This window comes from Arvicanthis niloticus, chromosome 13 (genome assembly GCF_011762505.2).
Source record: "Arvicanthis niloticus isolate mArvNil1 chromosome 13, mArvNil1.pat.X, whole genome shotgun sequence".
Lineage (NCBI taxonomy): Eukaryota > Metazoa > Chordata > Mammalia > Rodentia > Muridae > Arvicanthis > Arvicanthis niloticus.
The window spans coordinates 66,815,698-66,832,534 of record NC_047670.1 but is presented as its reverse complement, the minus strand read 5'-3'; the positions used below and the strand labels follow the sequence as shown (position 1 = coordinate 66,832,534).

Here is a 16,837-nt window from a genome sequence, read left to right as displayed (position 1 = left end):
CCTTGCAGCTGATAAAAACCTTAGTGGGAACTCAGAAAAACTCTGGTTGTTTAAGGCAGACTTCCTGTTTGTGACCTGATTAAACCGCAAGATGTGCTGCTACAAAGAACCAGCACAAAGCTTCTCAAATACAAGTTAGAGAGTGGGGCTTCTGCCACATTACATTGGCCATCAAGTGTGATGTCTCTTGAAGTCTAATCTATTTGCTTTATTTAATGCATTTCTCCTCCAGCTTTTATGCTTGTTATACGAAACCAGGAATTTAGTATAAGGCTGTCCAAAAAGGAAGAAGCTTAGAGATATTATTGATGTTTAAGTGGTAATGAAAGAGATCACATTTCAGAGTCAACTTAAATGCAAAATAGTTTAATCTTCTTTGATTACCATTTAGCTCTTAGACAGAAGGAAGCAAAAGGATATAAAGTATTTGGTTATTTCAAAATGGTTGCAGAGATATGTTCTGGAATCACTTCTGACTGGGACTACTTATAAATAAATTGTATTCAATTGTGTCAATGGACTTCCAAAAAAAGCCATTTGAATGTAACATTATTGTCAAATAACCAACAATTCCAATAGGAGTGGGTATTTACAAAGTTGTAGGTTTTTGTGTGTGATTGTACTACATAGCATCCTGTAATTACGGAAGCAGAGGAATTCAATCTATAATTTGCATCCATACTACTCACGGCTCACAAACAAAAGCTCAGAAGAATTAGAGATTCTGAAAATGTATTTATGTGTGTGTGTATATATGTGTATGTGTATATGTATATGCATGTACACACACACACACACATACACACATGGGTATGGTGGTGCACACCTCAGTGAGAAATGAATAGGAAGGTCAGAGGTCAATTTCACCTTCAGCTATATAGTAAGCTAAAGGACAGTCTGATTTTTTACAGTTTACAAGACGACCTATCTAAATATCAAACAAATGAACAAAAACACAGACAGTAAACAGAGCAAATAAATCAGCAATGACAGCAAACCTGAAAAGGCCCATATGAGACATATCAGTAAGTACACAGCTGTACAAAGCTTTAATCTTAGCTCTCAGGAGGCAGAGGTAGGGGATCTTTGTGTCAATCTACTATACAAACTTAGCATTAGGGTAGCCAGGTTTATCCAGAAAGACTTGTATCAAAAGAAAAAACTAAATATAGCAATATGGATTTTTAGTTTAATGTATGGATCAAGTAAGTCTCAACCTCCAACTGCTTGGTTTTGTCAATTTTATGCTGTATTACCTAACCACAGAAAAAGAAAATCTGGGAGTGAAGGTGGTTAACCACCCAAAGTTCCTGCATCATGCTCTCAGTGCTTTCTCTTCTAAAGAACAGAGGAGAGAAAAGTGAAAGGGTGCAGTGTACATACAGCCAGTGGCTTTGGTTACAGAGTTCAACTTAACAGCTTAAGAGTTTCCCAACATACTATATTAAATGTGTACGTCATTTCTAGTAACATCAAGATGCCTTACTGATAGATTTCTGATTTATTACTGATTTATTAGAAGGCATAAAGTCAACTAAATAAATATACAGTATTTTAAAATCAAATGGATAAAAATACCATTCTTTCTCAAAAATCTGTTTTGAAAATACATAACAACTAAAATAAAAAGGAACATTTGTTATTCCCTAGATTTCTATTTGACATCTGTATGTATTTGAAAATCTATTTGCAAAAATCGTGTATGTGGTGTGGTGAGTTTGAGGCGAACTTGACTCATGTGGGAAGCTAGAATTCATTATTGAATTCTCTATCATTGTGCTAAGTCATCTTTTGTTGGCTCAATATATAATAACACATTTATCTACTTAGCTATGAGTCACTTTTCTCAACCAGTCATTGCTATCTTGATTTGGCATCTTCTATTGTTCCATATTCTGTGATCAAAATTTTAAGTTCACATTGACTTTAATTCACTATATTAAAATTTAAAAAGAGAAAGTAATAAAAAATATTAAAAATTAAGAAAATTATAAAAATATGGTAGATACAATACAGAGAGAGGCTCACTGTCTCAACTACAAGTTAGAGATTAGCCAAGCCTGTGAGGACAAGAACTTGCCCAAATGCAATGTGCATATTCAACAAAGCTTCTGATTACTATATTAACATATGTGGAAAAGAAAAAAACAAGTCAGAAGAATACTTAAAATAGATTTCCTCTTGAAATACAAAAGAAAATTTGAGTATCTTTAAATAGCTGCTTAGTATTATTCTTTTTGCTTTTAATGCCTTATATTTTTCAATGTTAGGTCCTGAGACACATTCCTCTTAGACATGTTTAATGATGCTTTGACATCTACATCATCACTGACAAGTAGGATCTATGCTACAAATTTACTTTTTTTCATTCAAAAGAAACAGAACTTCAAGTCTCGTGTCATGCTTGATATTTGAGCTTGCTTAGAAAAATGCTAATATTGTGAATGCTGGTTCTAACATCACTCTTGAAAAGCCACACATGGGCTTGGCAACCCAGAGATAACCTTACTGAAACAACAGTTTGTAGATGATGGCTTACCTGAAATTTTGACTTGAGACACTACTCCGTCTCCTCCGTCACTGTGTGCTCGAACTTCGACAACATACTCTCCATCTCTGGGGATTGGGACTTCTATAGAGTGTTTATGAGTTGAGAACAGCTTGCCATCATGCTGCCCATCAGGTCTATAGAGTATCTACAGGGTCCCAAATTATGAATGGTTAATGAACTTACAATCCTCAGTCAATGCCTGTTGTTAACATCAGCACACAATGCTTACCCTTTGGTTCAAAAAGTAAGTGAGGGGACCTTCATGTTGTTTTGATTCCTCAAGAATTGGTGAGCTGGAGCTTATACAAATAAATATATGCGCCATAACCTCAAGGGTTTTTTTTTTATTGTTGTTGTTCTTGTTACTGTTTGTTAGTTTTCTTTTGTTTTGAAATAACTAAAAATATGCCATGAAAAAGATACATATTTCTCTTTTTCTTTGGGAAAATGTAAAATGGAAACTTGTCACATTTTGAAGTGGACCCAATAAAGTTCTCTTCCTTTCTTCAGGCTCTTCTACATTATTCTTAAAGCCTACACAGCTAATGTAAATGCAATCTCATGGAATACAGTGAATGGGAATATCCCTTTCCTTTTAGTTTACAGTGAGGAAGGGAGGTGGCACCATAGTCAGCACTCCCAGACGTAGAAAACAAATGCATTCTGTTTCCCGTTTAAGGATGGTTCTGATAGTTCCATCCCTTAAAACAGGTATTCTATTTCTCTTACTCACTTGTCATAGAATTTCCCTAAAATCCATCAAAGATGTCTTCTTATCTAAAGCTCTTTTGTGAGACTCTACCTTCTAACTCTTTTGTATGAGTAGAATGAGGAAGCCAAATTTGTGTTTCTGACTGAAGCCGCACACATCAATGTTAGCAGGAATAAAGCTGTGTGGAGAAGACGCTAGCCACGTCTTATTTACCTTGTATCCTGTCACCGTAGATTCATTGGATAGTGCCACAACATGATCCCACGTGATTATGTATCGGGAGCCAGACCTCACAGAACTGATGATCCTTGGCGGCTGGCTAGGAGCTGAGGGAAGAAGAAACAGGGAATCGTGGTCACTGGACTAAATGTAAGTTCTGCGAGCTACATCATATGTGTTTGTGGTGCTGACGTGAGTCGAGCTGTCAGCAACAACAACTCATTCTAAGGATTATGTCATATGCCAGGCTCTATGCTCAGCATGGCACTGTACGTCTCCGAATTCATCTAATGCTCCCAGTGGTTGGTGAGGCAGGGGAATAGAGTTGTCTTTATTCTCATCTGATTTTTTTCCTTCCAGTTTCTTTAACTGTTACCATCAGGGTCACCAATCTTGACCAAATCTAGTGGCATTTCTTATACCTTTCTCTGGCTTGAAACCTTTGGAACTTTTCCTGAGTTAACACTTTTCTGGATATCTGTGTGACTTCTCTGCCTCTCTGTTATTCGCTTTTATTCCCCTCTCCCTTATTGATAATTGTGAGCTAACTTTGTGCTTTCTGATCAATTTGAACACATTGGAAGGGCTTCAAAGTTGATTTTGCATACATGACTCTGCTTTGTCTATAAATCTTCCTTAACTATTTAAACATTCAAAGTCAGTCTCTGGTCCTACCTAGCCTATCTATTGTTCTCTAAATATGTGTTAAAATTCTTGTCTATATTGAATATCTGAGGTCCAAATGTAATGTAATAAAGATGAATCATTGGTCGTGTACGCTCAAATCTGTGTCTTAGGAGTCTTTCTTTTGAAAATGGCACAAGCATGCTTCTAGTTTCTCAAGCAAAAATCTGGTGTTTGGTCTTTTCCATTTATTGCCAACACCCAAGTTACCAATGGGTTCACCCAACTCCTCCTGAGAAATCATTCCCACCTCACTCTATACTACCCTTTCATACTAGCTGCCAATGGTTCTCTTCTCAAATCCAAGCCATCTCTTATGTCACCTGCCTGCATTAAAGTCAGAATGAGGGCTTAAAACACCAGAATTAGGTGTCACTCCCTGACTTAAAAATGGTTCTTAACTATGCTCAGGAATTACCTCAACTTTTAATGATGACTTACAAAGTACTTCATATTTTGCTTTCAACTCTCTCTTCCCTCTTCACCTCAGAGCCATGTTTTGGTCATACTGATGTTTCCAAAGTTAAATGTTTCAAATTCTGCACGCTTATTTTATCTATCCAAAAGTATTCTCCAAGCTTGTCACAAACTGGTCCTTCTCATTGCTCCCCACGCACACTCTATCTAGGTTTTAGGACACTGTTTCCGGTTCTTGCAGCCACTTCATCACAGATTTGACTCCCACACAATCACTTTCCATTTTATCAGTTCATTTATTCTATTGTGTTGTGGACACAATCACATTTATTCAATGGGGTTTTAGTTTGCATTTAAAAGTCAGGTGTGGTCTCTTCTGCATCCTTTCTATATAGAACTATTCTGTATATAACACATATTTGTTAAAAAATCTATTGTGCTGTGGATAGAATCACAGTTATTTAATGGGGTTTTAGTTTGCATTTGAAAGTCTGGTGTGGTCTCTTCTGCCTTCTTTCTATAAAGAACTATTCTGGATATAACACATATTTGTTAAAAAATTAAAGAATGGGATGAATGAGAAAAAAGATTGCTTTATTTGTCAACTTAAAGAAAATGGAGATTTAAAGAGGAAAACCAATTGTCTGCTGTCATAGATATAATGCAGTAGAGAGTAAAACTGAAAATTATGTCTATTACCATCTATCTCTGTGAGTGTACTAGGAGATGTGTTCCCTAGTAATTTTTGCAACTTTGTAAATGCTAATGGGAATCATTCCTAGACACACTTGTGTATGTCTTTAGAATTCTGCACTCAAAAGTTCCTCTGTATACACATTCAGTTTGGTTCCAGAAGTGAGGCTGGAGACAGAAAATTCCAGATCTGAGCAGAACAGACAAATTTGTCATATGGTCAAAGAGAACAGAAAGTAGTCACAGTCTGATAATAGTTACACTGTATCTATATTATATGATGGTGATCTAAAATTAATAAATGCATAAGGTAGACTAGTTTATTTTCTAATGGTCTGCAGTTTGAAGGAGGCACATTCTAAAAGCATTAGAAAGAAGAATAAAATTGTGTAAGAGTGTGCATCTCAGTTTTCCCTTTTGACAGCAGCTGGGAATGACAAGAAACCATCTGTTCTATAATGGATGTGGGATTGAAAACCAAAGGTGTGTGGGCAGCTAGATAGACCATTTTTTCCCATATGTGCTTACAGTCAGGATCTTCTTTAAATCAAACGGTAGCTTTTGACGTGTTTCAGTTCATAGTATGATACTCACGGGCTTTTCTGGTGTAGGTCTCAATCACATCACTAGAAGGTCCACACCCAGCACTATTACAGGCTCCCACCTCAATGAAGTACTGGGTGTCGGGCAGAAGGTTCTCCAGCCTGGCTGAGTACTCCTGGCTGGTGACTTGAACTCTGTGTGCGGCTGCTTCTTTATCATGTCCCGCCCAGTACCGAATCTGCAAATATCCAAAGTGAATGACATTTTGCTGTGACTTAGCAAAAAAATTTCTTGCTAGGAAAAGTTCATTGTCGTAGGCTTCATTCTACTGGCTCGAAGCCGCCATATTTTCAGTGCCACTTAATGGCATCTTTACCTACTTACTGACCTCTGAATAACGAGATCTAACTAAAATTGGTAAAATGGAATGAAACCTGCACTTTGCTGATTGAACTTGCCTTGTGTTGTTGCTAGGGAGAGGGGGGACTGTGTATGGTTAACTTTTAAAATATGAAAGTGATCTTTTTGTTGAAATACTTTTGACAATAATTTCTATCTTAATTTCTTGTTTTGTTTCTGTTGACATGGATTCAATCCATTATAAGCCTTGGATGGTTTGGTAGAAATATACCTTGTTTGACAAAAAACTCATTGTGCAACCTCGAATGTACTGGCTAATGATTTTCTTCTAACAAAATCCTCTCAGATGTATGTATGTATGTATGTATGTATGTATGTATGTATGTAATATTATGTATGTATGTTAACTAGTTACTTTCATTCCTTACAATATCAAGTAAATACACCCAATAATTAGTCATGCTTATTTTATTTAGCGTAAGTGTGTGTGTCACCTGTATGCTATGGGCTGTATGTGGAAACCAGAGCATAACTTGTAAAAGTTATTTCTCTCATCCTATCTTCTTGGCCCATTGAACTCATAGTGCAGAGACTCTGTAGAAAATACTTAATAATTTGGTGAGTTATATACATTACCTACAATTAAGATACTTTAAAAATATTTTCCATGCTACTATTAGAAACTGTTACTTTTGCTAAGTACAGCCTTCTTTGTCTCAAAGCTTAATACAAGTGATGAATTTGAATTTAGGTTTGTAAAATAAAGACTATTTGTAGGTATTAAATCATTAGTAACATCTAATTAACACGAATTAAAATTAATTTTATAAGTATGTTCAAATTTTTACATATTTAGCTACACTGTTTGATGGAGAATTTATTTTTAAAACTAGACAAAATATCTAGATAAAATCATCTAGTGTTAACATGAGCCTAAGTTTCTCATTTACATTAGCAAACACATGACCCTTGTACAATGGAAGTCAGTGAACCAAGTCCACTTGGCACATTTAAAGAGTTAACATGTCAGGTATATAGTTTCTAAATGCATAAATGTAGGATAATCGCTCATTGCTTATTGGTTTCTTTGATGCTATTTTAATTTTGCTTCTAATGATCATTTTGATGTTGTCAATATCATAGTTTTGGTTGGTTTTGATGGAATCTCTGGCGTTTCTGTCATCTCAAGATAGAACTAGTAAAAATGCACCAAATATCCCCATAGCTGATATCTGTTGGCCGAGGTGTTCCAGACTTCTAGCTGAGACAGGGTCTCTTGAGAAGTCCCCAGTTGCATAGGGCTAGAAGATTTGCGCAGTGATCTCATTCACCCGAGTGGGAGGAAGATGCTTACATCCGTGTAAGACTTTGAACTAGACAAGGTATGAGAACTTTCCTTGCTAAGCAGAGGAAAAATACAATAAACATTTGCAATCTGGGAAGTCCCAGGCATTTTCTTAGGATCATCCCCATAAAATATCTAAATAAATTTATAATGGTAGAACTCATCCTGACATACAACTGTCAAAACCAAGGACTCGAAGGTTCCTGAATCTTAATGTTTATATGTATTGAATAACATTTTAAAGTATCTCTTCATACTAATGCTTACGTCCACTCCAAAGAGGAGTTTATAGACTATGCTGAATAAAATCATTTTATGTCAACTTGACACAAACTAGAGTCATCTGAGATGAGGAAGAACCACAATTGAGAAAATACCTCCATAAAATCTTCCAATAGGGTATTTTGTTAACTAGTGATTGATGAAGGATGGTTCAACCTAGGGTGGGTAGTGCCATCCCTGGACTAGTGGTCCTGGGTTCTCTAAGAAAGCAGGCTGAGTGAAGCATGGGGTGCAAGACAGTAAGCAGCACCTGTCCATGACTTCTTCTTTTTCAGCTCCTGCTTCTAGGTTCCTGTCCTGTTTGTATTCCTGCCTTGACTGCCTTCAGTGATTGCAGAATCATAAGCAAAATAAACTCAACTTGTTTTTAGTTGTGGTGTTTCATCACAGCAATAGTAACCCTGAGACATAGACTAAAACAATATAAGGTTTCTATAAAATGCATGTAAGAGAATGAGGAATAATCACACCCATTTTCTGACTCAAAATCCCATGTGACATTTAGTCAAGCCAAAAGATATAACTGCACTTCCCTTAATTTAATCTTTGAAACTATCCTAAGAGATAGAGCTTTTTTAAAGTTTAATCTTTGAAATTGTATCCTAAGAGATAGAGTTTTTTTGTTTATCCAATTCTCAAAGGAAAACCAGTTTTTATTAAAACTTAAATTCAAGAGAGGCAATGACCTTGTAACTTGAGAGCAGAAAGAACATTTAAAGGAGTCCCTAGTGTCTTTGTTTTAAGATGCTTCTTGTATGGCTTGTTAAATGTAAAGTTAACATTTCACAATTAGTGCAGATAGCTTCCTTGCATAGTAAGACTCTTCTTAAATACATATTTACTCATGACTTATGTTTTAATAAGTCATAAAGTGTGCAAAAGTAGATATATGCATGCAAAGTATGTCATTATCCTATGGGAAAGGGGTCCCCATATCTCACAAAGTCTGTGAGTGGTTTGGTACTGAAAAGGACACTTAAGTTCCTCAGTGCTGGGCCAATAGTAAGGTTCCCATGTTCTAGTAAACACACTCCCACCCACTACTCAATCTCATGTTAACAAGCTTCATTAAATTCGGTGTGAAAGAATAAAAAAGAGATCAAGGTGCCAGGGGGTATCTATGAGAGAAGATAATGGGGATAAAAATGTTCCCAACTTGAAACTGTCAAAGAATATAATAAACATTTTAAAAGAATGTGACATCATCACTTTCATCTAAACTAACTCTGAAGTTAGAATTCATTTCCAAATAGAGGAGATAGATCCGGGCTTCTTGATCTTTAGGCCAAGCTTGTGTGTGTAAAATATTAAATTGACTCATGAGAAAACTGTTCATTGTAAGGGAAACAACCTACAGTGTCAATCAAAACAAATGTAACACTTTGCATCATTCACCAGAACGTTCACTGGAAAAGGGAGATGAATCAGGAATAGATTATCTCCATCAGTAAAGGAAGTACAACATACATAAGAGATTCCCAGTTTATTTATAGATAATATATTTATTTTTGCATGTGTATAATTATGTACATACAGGTGCGTTTGTGGGGGTGGCACATGTGCACATATATGTAGATGTGTGAGGATAACCTTTCTTCGTAAGTGGTCCACCTGTATCATTTTTATTGGCTTCAAGCTTGCCAAATCGACTAAGTATGCTGGAAAGTGAGGCTCCTGGATTCCACTGTCTCTGTTTGCCCAGCTCTGGGATAATATATGCACTCCACTATTCCTGGTTATCTCATCACACTGGTTCTTAGGATAAACCTCAGACCTTGATGCTTAACAGGAAAACACTTTACTAGTTGGGCCGTCTCCCTAGTTTCATAAATTGACCTGTAAACTCTAGAACAATGTACCCTAAATTCTTCTTAGTCTTAAGGCCATGGCAGCCATCTGTTCCTCTATTCGTTTCTAAAAAATCCCAAAGGATCCTTGTCTACTATTAACTTATAATAGTATTAATTGAATAATCATGAAATTGTCTCATTTATTGGTCTGCATCCTTCCTAGACTGTCAACGCACTAAGGGAGATAGTGAGAGATAATATTTATCCTAAAATGCTGATACCAGCATTTTATGAGACTAACTTAAAGTAATATAAATATAGGTTACCAAAACATGACTATAATAGATTCAGGGTGTGGCTCAATGGAAGAGCACTTGCACACCATTTGGAAGTAACAGGTTTGGCCTGAAGCAAGGGAGACAGGATGAGTAATAATATCTATTTTTATCTAATCATTATGTATACACAGGTCTCCTTATGTTCCTCCTAGATAAGTCGGGTAGGAACCTTTGTGTTATTCAGTCTTTAAATAAGAGACAGTATTGTTCTGTGTTTCTTATGTACATGGTGTTCATTGAATACATAGATATGGTACATAATGATCAGATTGAGGTAATCTTTCTTACTCCTTACAAACCGCATATAGATACCCAAACCATTGTTTAGAAGGAATAGGGTATTCAATACCAAACTAGCCACCGGGACACCAGACATTGAAAGATTAGCCATATTATTAAAAAAATGTATGCCTACATATGTGTGAATAAATACACTTTAAAAAAACAAACAAACAGCTCACCTGATAGCTTTCCACAATTTTCTCTAACACATGCTTCCAATGGACAGATATCTCAGAGGATGATAACACTTTGACCCCTACTTCTGTGGGGGCTTCACTGGGAGCTAAAATTGAATGAAGATGTTAGTTTTTAAAGACAGAAGTTTAGATAAAATTTCAAATAAAGTTCTTGAAGTTTAGAAAAAACTCAAAGTCTTTTGTATGTAAATGGATAGAATTATAAATAAACATCTTTCAAATAAGTATAATAATCTTCCTATATCTTTGTTGTTTTCAAATGTGATCACTGAAGATATTTGAACATGTGCATCCATATACATAGACATTGACACATGCACACACATGTATATGCATACACATACATACGTATCACACGTGAACATGCACACACATATACAGACACATACACACAGTTATGCACATACATAGACATACCACACAGACATATCACATGTACATAAACATATCACATACTCATGTATACATGCACATATCACATATATACATGCATACATACATGTACATACACACAAAAACATGGGCACACAAACACACACTCACACACACTCACACATATCTCCACATATGCACACACATACATACACACATACACACACTTTCATAAAACAGGAAACTTTAGAGCTCTCAGAGATGTCCATAAGCAGGTACTATACTTTTAGAAACACTCACAACTAATACTTTCCATATAGTCTTTTGATACAAATTCATTTAATTACATAAGTTCAAAAGTTTTACTTGTCAAAAATGGGGAAATTAATATTTAGCATAGAAAATCACATGGAAACTAATTTTCTTATTGCTATTTATATGAATCAAAGATACAGAGAACTATTAATAAAATCTTCCTATCATGTTCAAGCTAAAATTAAAAAGCAGTTCAAGATCCCTGAGACAAGTTGTGACATCCCCATTTTTGTTTTTTTTTGGACTGTGGAGAGCTTTTCCATGCCTAATCTTCCAAATGGGCATCAAATCAAATATGTATCAAAGGCCTCATTTGCTAAGGGACAGAAACAAATTACACCCTTTGTGAAATTCACACAAAGAGGCACAGAAACCTTGAATGAAGGCTGATCAACTTTTATTGTTTTTCATTACAAAGACATAATCATATTTAATGCTACAGAATGTCCCATATGTGAGTAACTACTTCTTTCAGGAAAGGTGAACAAGCCTCATGACTGACATTTTTGCACAAGAAAGACTGGGAACTTACACAAGTTGCAGAAGATTTATGAGACATGTGAAGTCTTCAAGAAAGAATTCTCATGTGAAGGAATGTGCCATCCCACAGTCAAAAGCTCTGACCCAGAATTGTTCCTGTCTGAAAGAACTGAAGGGTCAAAAATGGAGAAGAGCCTGAGAGAAAGGAGGTCCAGTGACAGGCCCAAATTGGGATCCAGCTCAATGAGAGAGGCCCTATCACCTGACACTATTACTGATTCTATGGTGTGCTTACAAACAGGAGCCTAGTATGGCTGCCCTCCAAAAGGGCTGAAAGAGTCAGATGCAGATATTTACACCCAACCAATGGACAGAAGCTGGTGAACCCCCGTGGTTGAATTAGGTAAAGGCTGGAAGAAGTTGAGGAGGAGGGCAACCCTATAGGAGACCAGCAGTCTCAGCTAACCTGGACCCCTGAGTTTGCTCAGACACTGAGCCACCAACCAGGCAACATGCACCAACTTGTATGAGGCCCTCAACACATATACAGCAGAGGACTGCCGGGTCTTGACTCAGTGTGAGAAGATGCACCTAACCCTCAAGAGACTTGAAGCCCCAGGGAATGGGGAGGTCTGGTGGGGTGGGTGTGGGATGTTGGGGGCTGGGGACATCCTTTGAAGACATGGCGGGGAGTATGGGATGTAGAATAGTCAGGGCAGACCAGGAGGGAGACAAAGACTGGACTGTAAAAATGATTAAAAAAAAAAAAAAAGAAAAAAAGAAAAGAACAACCCTAACTCTAACTCAGTGGATAAAAAGCATGGTCTTTGCCTAAAATCTGACTTGAGTAACAAACAGAGCAGTCAAAACAAAATTGATCCTGGGTGAAGAGATAATTGAAATAATTCTAACTGGGATTTTCTCTGTGAGATGAAGCCTTGCTTTAACCCCAAGCTGATGAAACACAAAGGCAGTAAGATATAACTCTAGGAGTGATCATTGTATGAATTTAAATTCAAATGGTTTTTACCTTTTATTCTCTGGAGGTATTTAGTTTATTTAGTTGAGATAAATTACTCAGATGATTACTTTTTATGTCTGTGCCTTAAAAATAATATTTCATATGTAGAGTAACATGCTTATTTTAAAAGAGAGCACAACCATTTGAAGCACATTACAATTTTAAGAAAGATGGAAAGTAATAAGAAATATATGTTAAAATTATTATTGACTTCTAAGAGACAGCTCTACATCTATTTTGGAGTAATATATGGCCAGGCTGGTGGTACACAATGGCTTTTTCAGAAGGCTGAGGCAGAAGGATTGCTGTGAGTTTGAAGCCAGGTTGGGTTACATAGTAAATGAGACCTTTTCTCAAAACAACAACGAAACATGCAAAGCAGAGTGGCCAGAATATTGATTTTTTTTTTCTCTAAGTTGATAGCAGAGAACCTTATAATATTTTAGTTTTTGAATTTATTTCTGTAGTGTTACTCGGCACATACCAAAAGAAACCTAGCCATAAGTATTTGTACTTGTAGACAGAAGTACTTGTAGACAGGACAAAAGGCATGAAATCTTCATTTATTATTTTTTTTATCTATCAATTATGGACAAAGTACATCCTAATAAGGAAGGAGCCATAATAAAATTCTTTTCTCTTGTCTTCTCGTCTTCTCTCTCTCTCTCTCTCTCTCTCTCTCTCTCTCTCTCTCTCTCTTTCCCCTCCTTCCCTCCCTCCCTCTCTCTGTCTCTCTCTCTGTTTAGAGGTCACAGGTCAATGACATATGTCTTTGTCTGTATTTTTCAACCTTATTTTAGGGACAGGGTCCCTTAGTAAGCATGAGCATCATTAATTGGACAGAAGTTGCTGGCCATCAAACTCTCTCTTAGCATTGGAATTATAAACAGAAGTCCCTAATGGATATTTTCTTCACATGTATGCTGGAGAATCTGAACTCTAGTCCTTCCAGAAAGTCCTTGGCCAGGAAAACCATCTCCATGACCCTATCATACCTTTTGTGTTGGGTGTACAGGTGCATATATGCACATGCATGTGTGCATGTGGAGGTGAGAAGACTATCCTCAGATACCATCCACAACTGCTTCTCTGCCTTCTTATTTTCAGACAGGATCAGTGGACCTAGCTAGCCTGGCTGGGTAGTAATCAACGCCAATCCTACTGTCTCCATCTCCCAGCACTGAGATCACGGACACACTATAGCTCTTTGCTTTGTCTATGTGCTAGGAAGCCCATTTAAGATCTTCATGCTTGCACAGTAAGTATTTTGGAAACTGAATCATCTTTCCAGCCCTCCCTTAAATTTATAATTTATAAATGTATAAATAAGCAGTGTAAGTGGAAAACCACAGAAAACAATCTAACTGGGTTTAATCTAAAACTGTACCCTGTTTACATTTACATTTTCGAGAAAATTTCATACTGCTTCCCTATTTTCAACTTGCCTACAAGACACTTTTTTTTAAATTTTATTTTGAAGGAAAAAATAAAAACTGACTGGGTGAGATAGCTCAGTTGGTAAAGTGCTCGCCCTGCAAGCATGAGAAGCAAAATTGATCCCCAGACTCCATGGAGAAAGGCAAACCACTGGATTTTGTGGTGCACACTTGCACTTGCTGCTTCTGAGCTGGGAGGCAGAAGCAGGTAGATCCCTAAGGCTCCTCGGTCAGTCAGCCCAGCCTCCTCATAGTGTTCAGAGAGCATGGAGAGACCCTGCCTCAAAGTAACAACAACAACAAAACAACCCAAAATTCAAGGTGGATGTTGCCCAAGGAACAATACCTGAAGGTTCCCCATGACCTCCACATGTACACACTATATGTCCATACAGCCATACTCAGGTACAGGGGACACACACACACACACACACACACACACACTTACTTCAATATTTAATTGTAATAGCAAATGTACTTAAGTTCTGACATTAGACAAATGTTGCATTAACATCCCAAGCAATTTTACAAACATCTCATTTTCCTTTTCCTTCCTCCCTCAGCCCCTTTCAGGTAACCTCCTCCGTGCTCTCTTTCAAATTCACGGTTTCTATTTCTTTAATTGCTGTTTTTGAATTTTAATTGTCATTGAACTATATAATTATAACTATAACTGCTGATTTTTAATGGCATTTGTATGTATATAATCTTTAGGATTCTTAAATAATCCATCCAGAGACCTTTATCTAGTAGTTGAGGTTGAGACTGTATATGTTTATAGGATGAATAAATGGCTCAGTGATCATGAGCATTCCTTGGCCTTCCAGGGGGCCCAGGGTCGACTCCCACAGCATGGCTCACATCCATCTATAACTTTATTTCCAGGGGATCTGAAATCGTCTACAGGTGCTGGACAAACATGGTGTTTAAACATATATATATATAGGCATAATATCCACATAAACACATTGATAAAATATTTTTAAAAACACACAGCAAAACATAGACTCCATGAAGTTACTCAAGTATGGAGAATTTAGGCCTCAAAATTATAATCACCACACTGTGACTGATTATCATCAGTCAATGGTTTTAAGAGCATTTCCTAATTCATAAAGACAGAATAAGAAAGATGAATATGGCTTAAAATTTCTTAGCAGGATTTCTGCTATTTACATGGAATGGATAACATTTAAAACTGGCTTCAGGGAATACTTGCTTCCTGAACACATGACAACATGAAAAGATCTTATTAGACAAGGTATGGAAGACAACAAACTAAATCCTACTAGCAAATATAGTTTTCCTCCTGATGCCAGCCATGTCTCTCATTCACCTACCGTCTTGTGCAGAGTTGATAACAGCTATGAGGCTGTAGGGCCCATCTCCTTTATTGTTGAATGCCTTCACTTTGACTTGAAACGCGGTGGAAGGGGTCATGGTTTCATCTTTGTGGACATATCGGCCAGTATCTGGGTTAGTAACGGTCACTTTCTTCCACTCTTCTCCGTCAAATGGCTTAAATGCCACTATGTAACCAAAATTGTTACCGTAATGGTACTCTCTCGACAAAGGCTAAATGGAAATTCAAATAAAGAATAGCTTTATCATACAGTTAAGTGGAAGAGTCTTACAAGAACACAGTCACACAGGGAAGGAAGCATGCTCTTGGTAAAAGGACACTTATTTAATAAATTAGAGATAGATGAAGATGCCAGAGCACAGAAGAATATTCATCCAGGAGATGATGCCATTCCTGGAGTGGTATCCTTGCTGATCATGGAACTTCCATTTGCCCCCGACCGCCATGGCATCTACTCCCTGTTAATTCCTCCTTCTACTATAGAAGAGGTATTAGCTCTGGTACAGCATTTTCTCAGCCCATGGAATCTGCCATTCCAAGAACCTGCCGTACGCCATGTGCCATCTCCCCACTTCCTCTTCCTTTCTCTTGCAAGATGTCATGATAGTTCCACACATTTATCTCATTATCTACTGCTCCTCAACTCCTGAATACTGAGTTGTACAAGAGCAGGAGTTTTATGAATTTTCTTTCCTTTTCATTCTCAGTACCTAGAACGGGACTGAAAAGACACAAGATAGCTGGCTGGATTACAGAAGCCAAAGGCCATAGTATGAATCCAGACTCTAGAATATCTAGGTTGTCATCAGAAAGACATTTTCAGGAGGAGTAGCAGTGCAGATGCCTGGGGGAAAGAGTGGTGTCACTCCTGCATGTAAGAGGTGGCTCTGGTACCTGCTTCCTGAGCATTGCACCAATGCTTCATTTCCTGGAACTTGCTCAGGGTGTCTTTGGAAGACATGCATCATTTTCAAGGTTTGTGCAGGAACTGACAATCCTGAGTTAAAGGTATCTCTAATATCTTCTATTTGCCCGTCTGAACGTCTAATTTTTGTGATGTTTGTACTTTGGGATAACAACACACACACACACACACACATTCAAACACACACACACACACACACACACACACACACACACACACACGGTATCAAGCCGTACTTCATTCAGCCACTACTGTAATTCATTTTAATCTGTTACAGTAGTCACGCAAAGGCCTTTGACACTAAGAGGCAAACTTTTCATTCACTTTTTATGACTGAAAGGAAAATCCTATGTCAGACCCAAGGTTTTCAAAGCAGAAGACACAGTGGCAGGGGCTGGAGTGACTGCCCCAACGCTACATTTTCACACACATTTTCACACTAGCAAAAAACCATTTTCTCCGTCTCTCACTTGAAGATTTGATTTAAATGGCCATATAGCAGAGTCAAGTCA

The 16,837-nt window shown here is 37.2% G+C and overlaps 1 protein-coding gene across 2 annotated transcripts in view; it reads right to left on the bottom strand.

Moving 5' to 3' along the window:
• Positions 1–16,837, bottom strand: part of Cntn1 (contactin 1) — a 285,977-nt gene that overhangs the window by 21,842 nt on the left and 247,298 nt on the right. For both annotated transcript variants that reach the window (XM_034516364.2, XM_034516363.2), the window contains exons 19-23: positions 15,378–15,612; positions 10,396–10,499; positions 5,871–6,057; positions 3,477–3,589; positions 2,540–2,696 (exon numbers count right to left, since the gene is read on the bottom strand). In XM_034516364.2, coding sequence (XP_034372255.1) covers positions 2,540–2,696; positions 3,477–3,589; positions 5,871–6,057; positions 10,396–10,499; positions 15,378–15,612 — 796 coding nt within the window. The remainder of the gene's footprint in view (positions 1–2,539; positions 2,697–3,476; positions 3,590–5,870; positions 6,058–10,395; positions 10,500–15,377; positions 15,613–16,837) is intronic.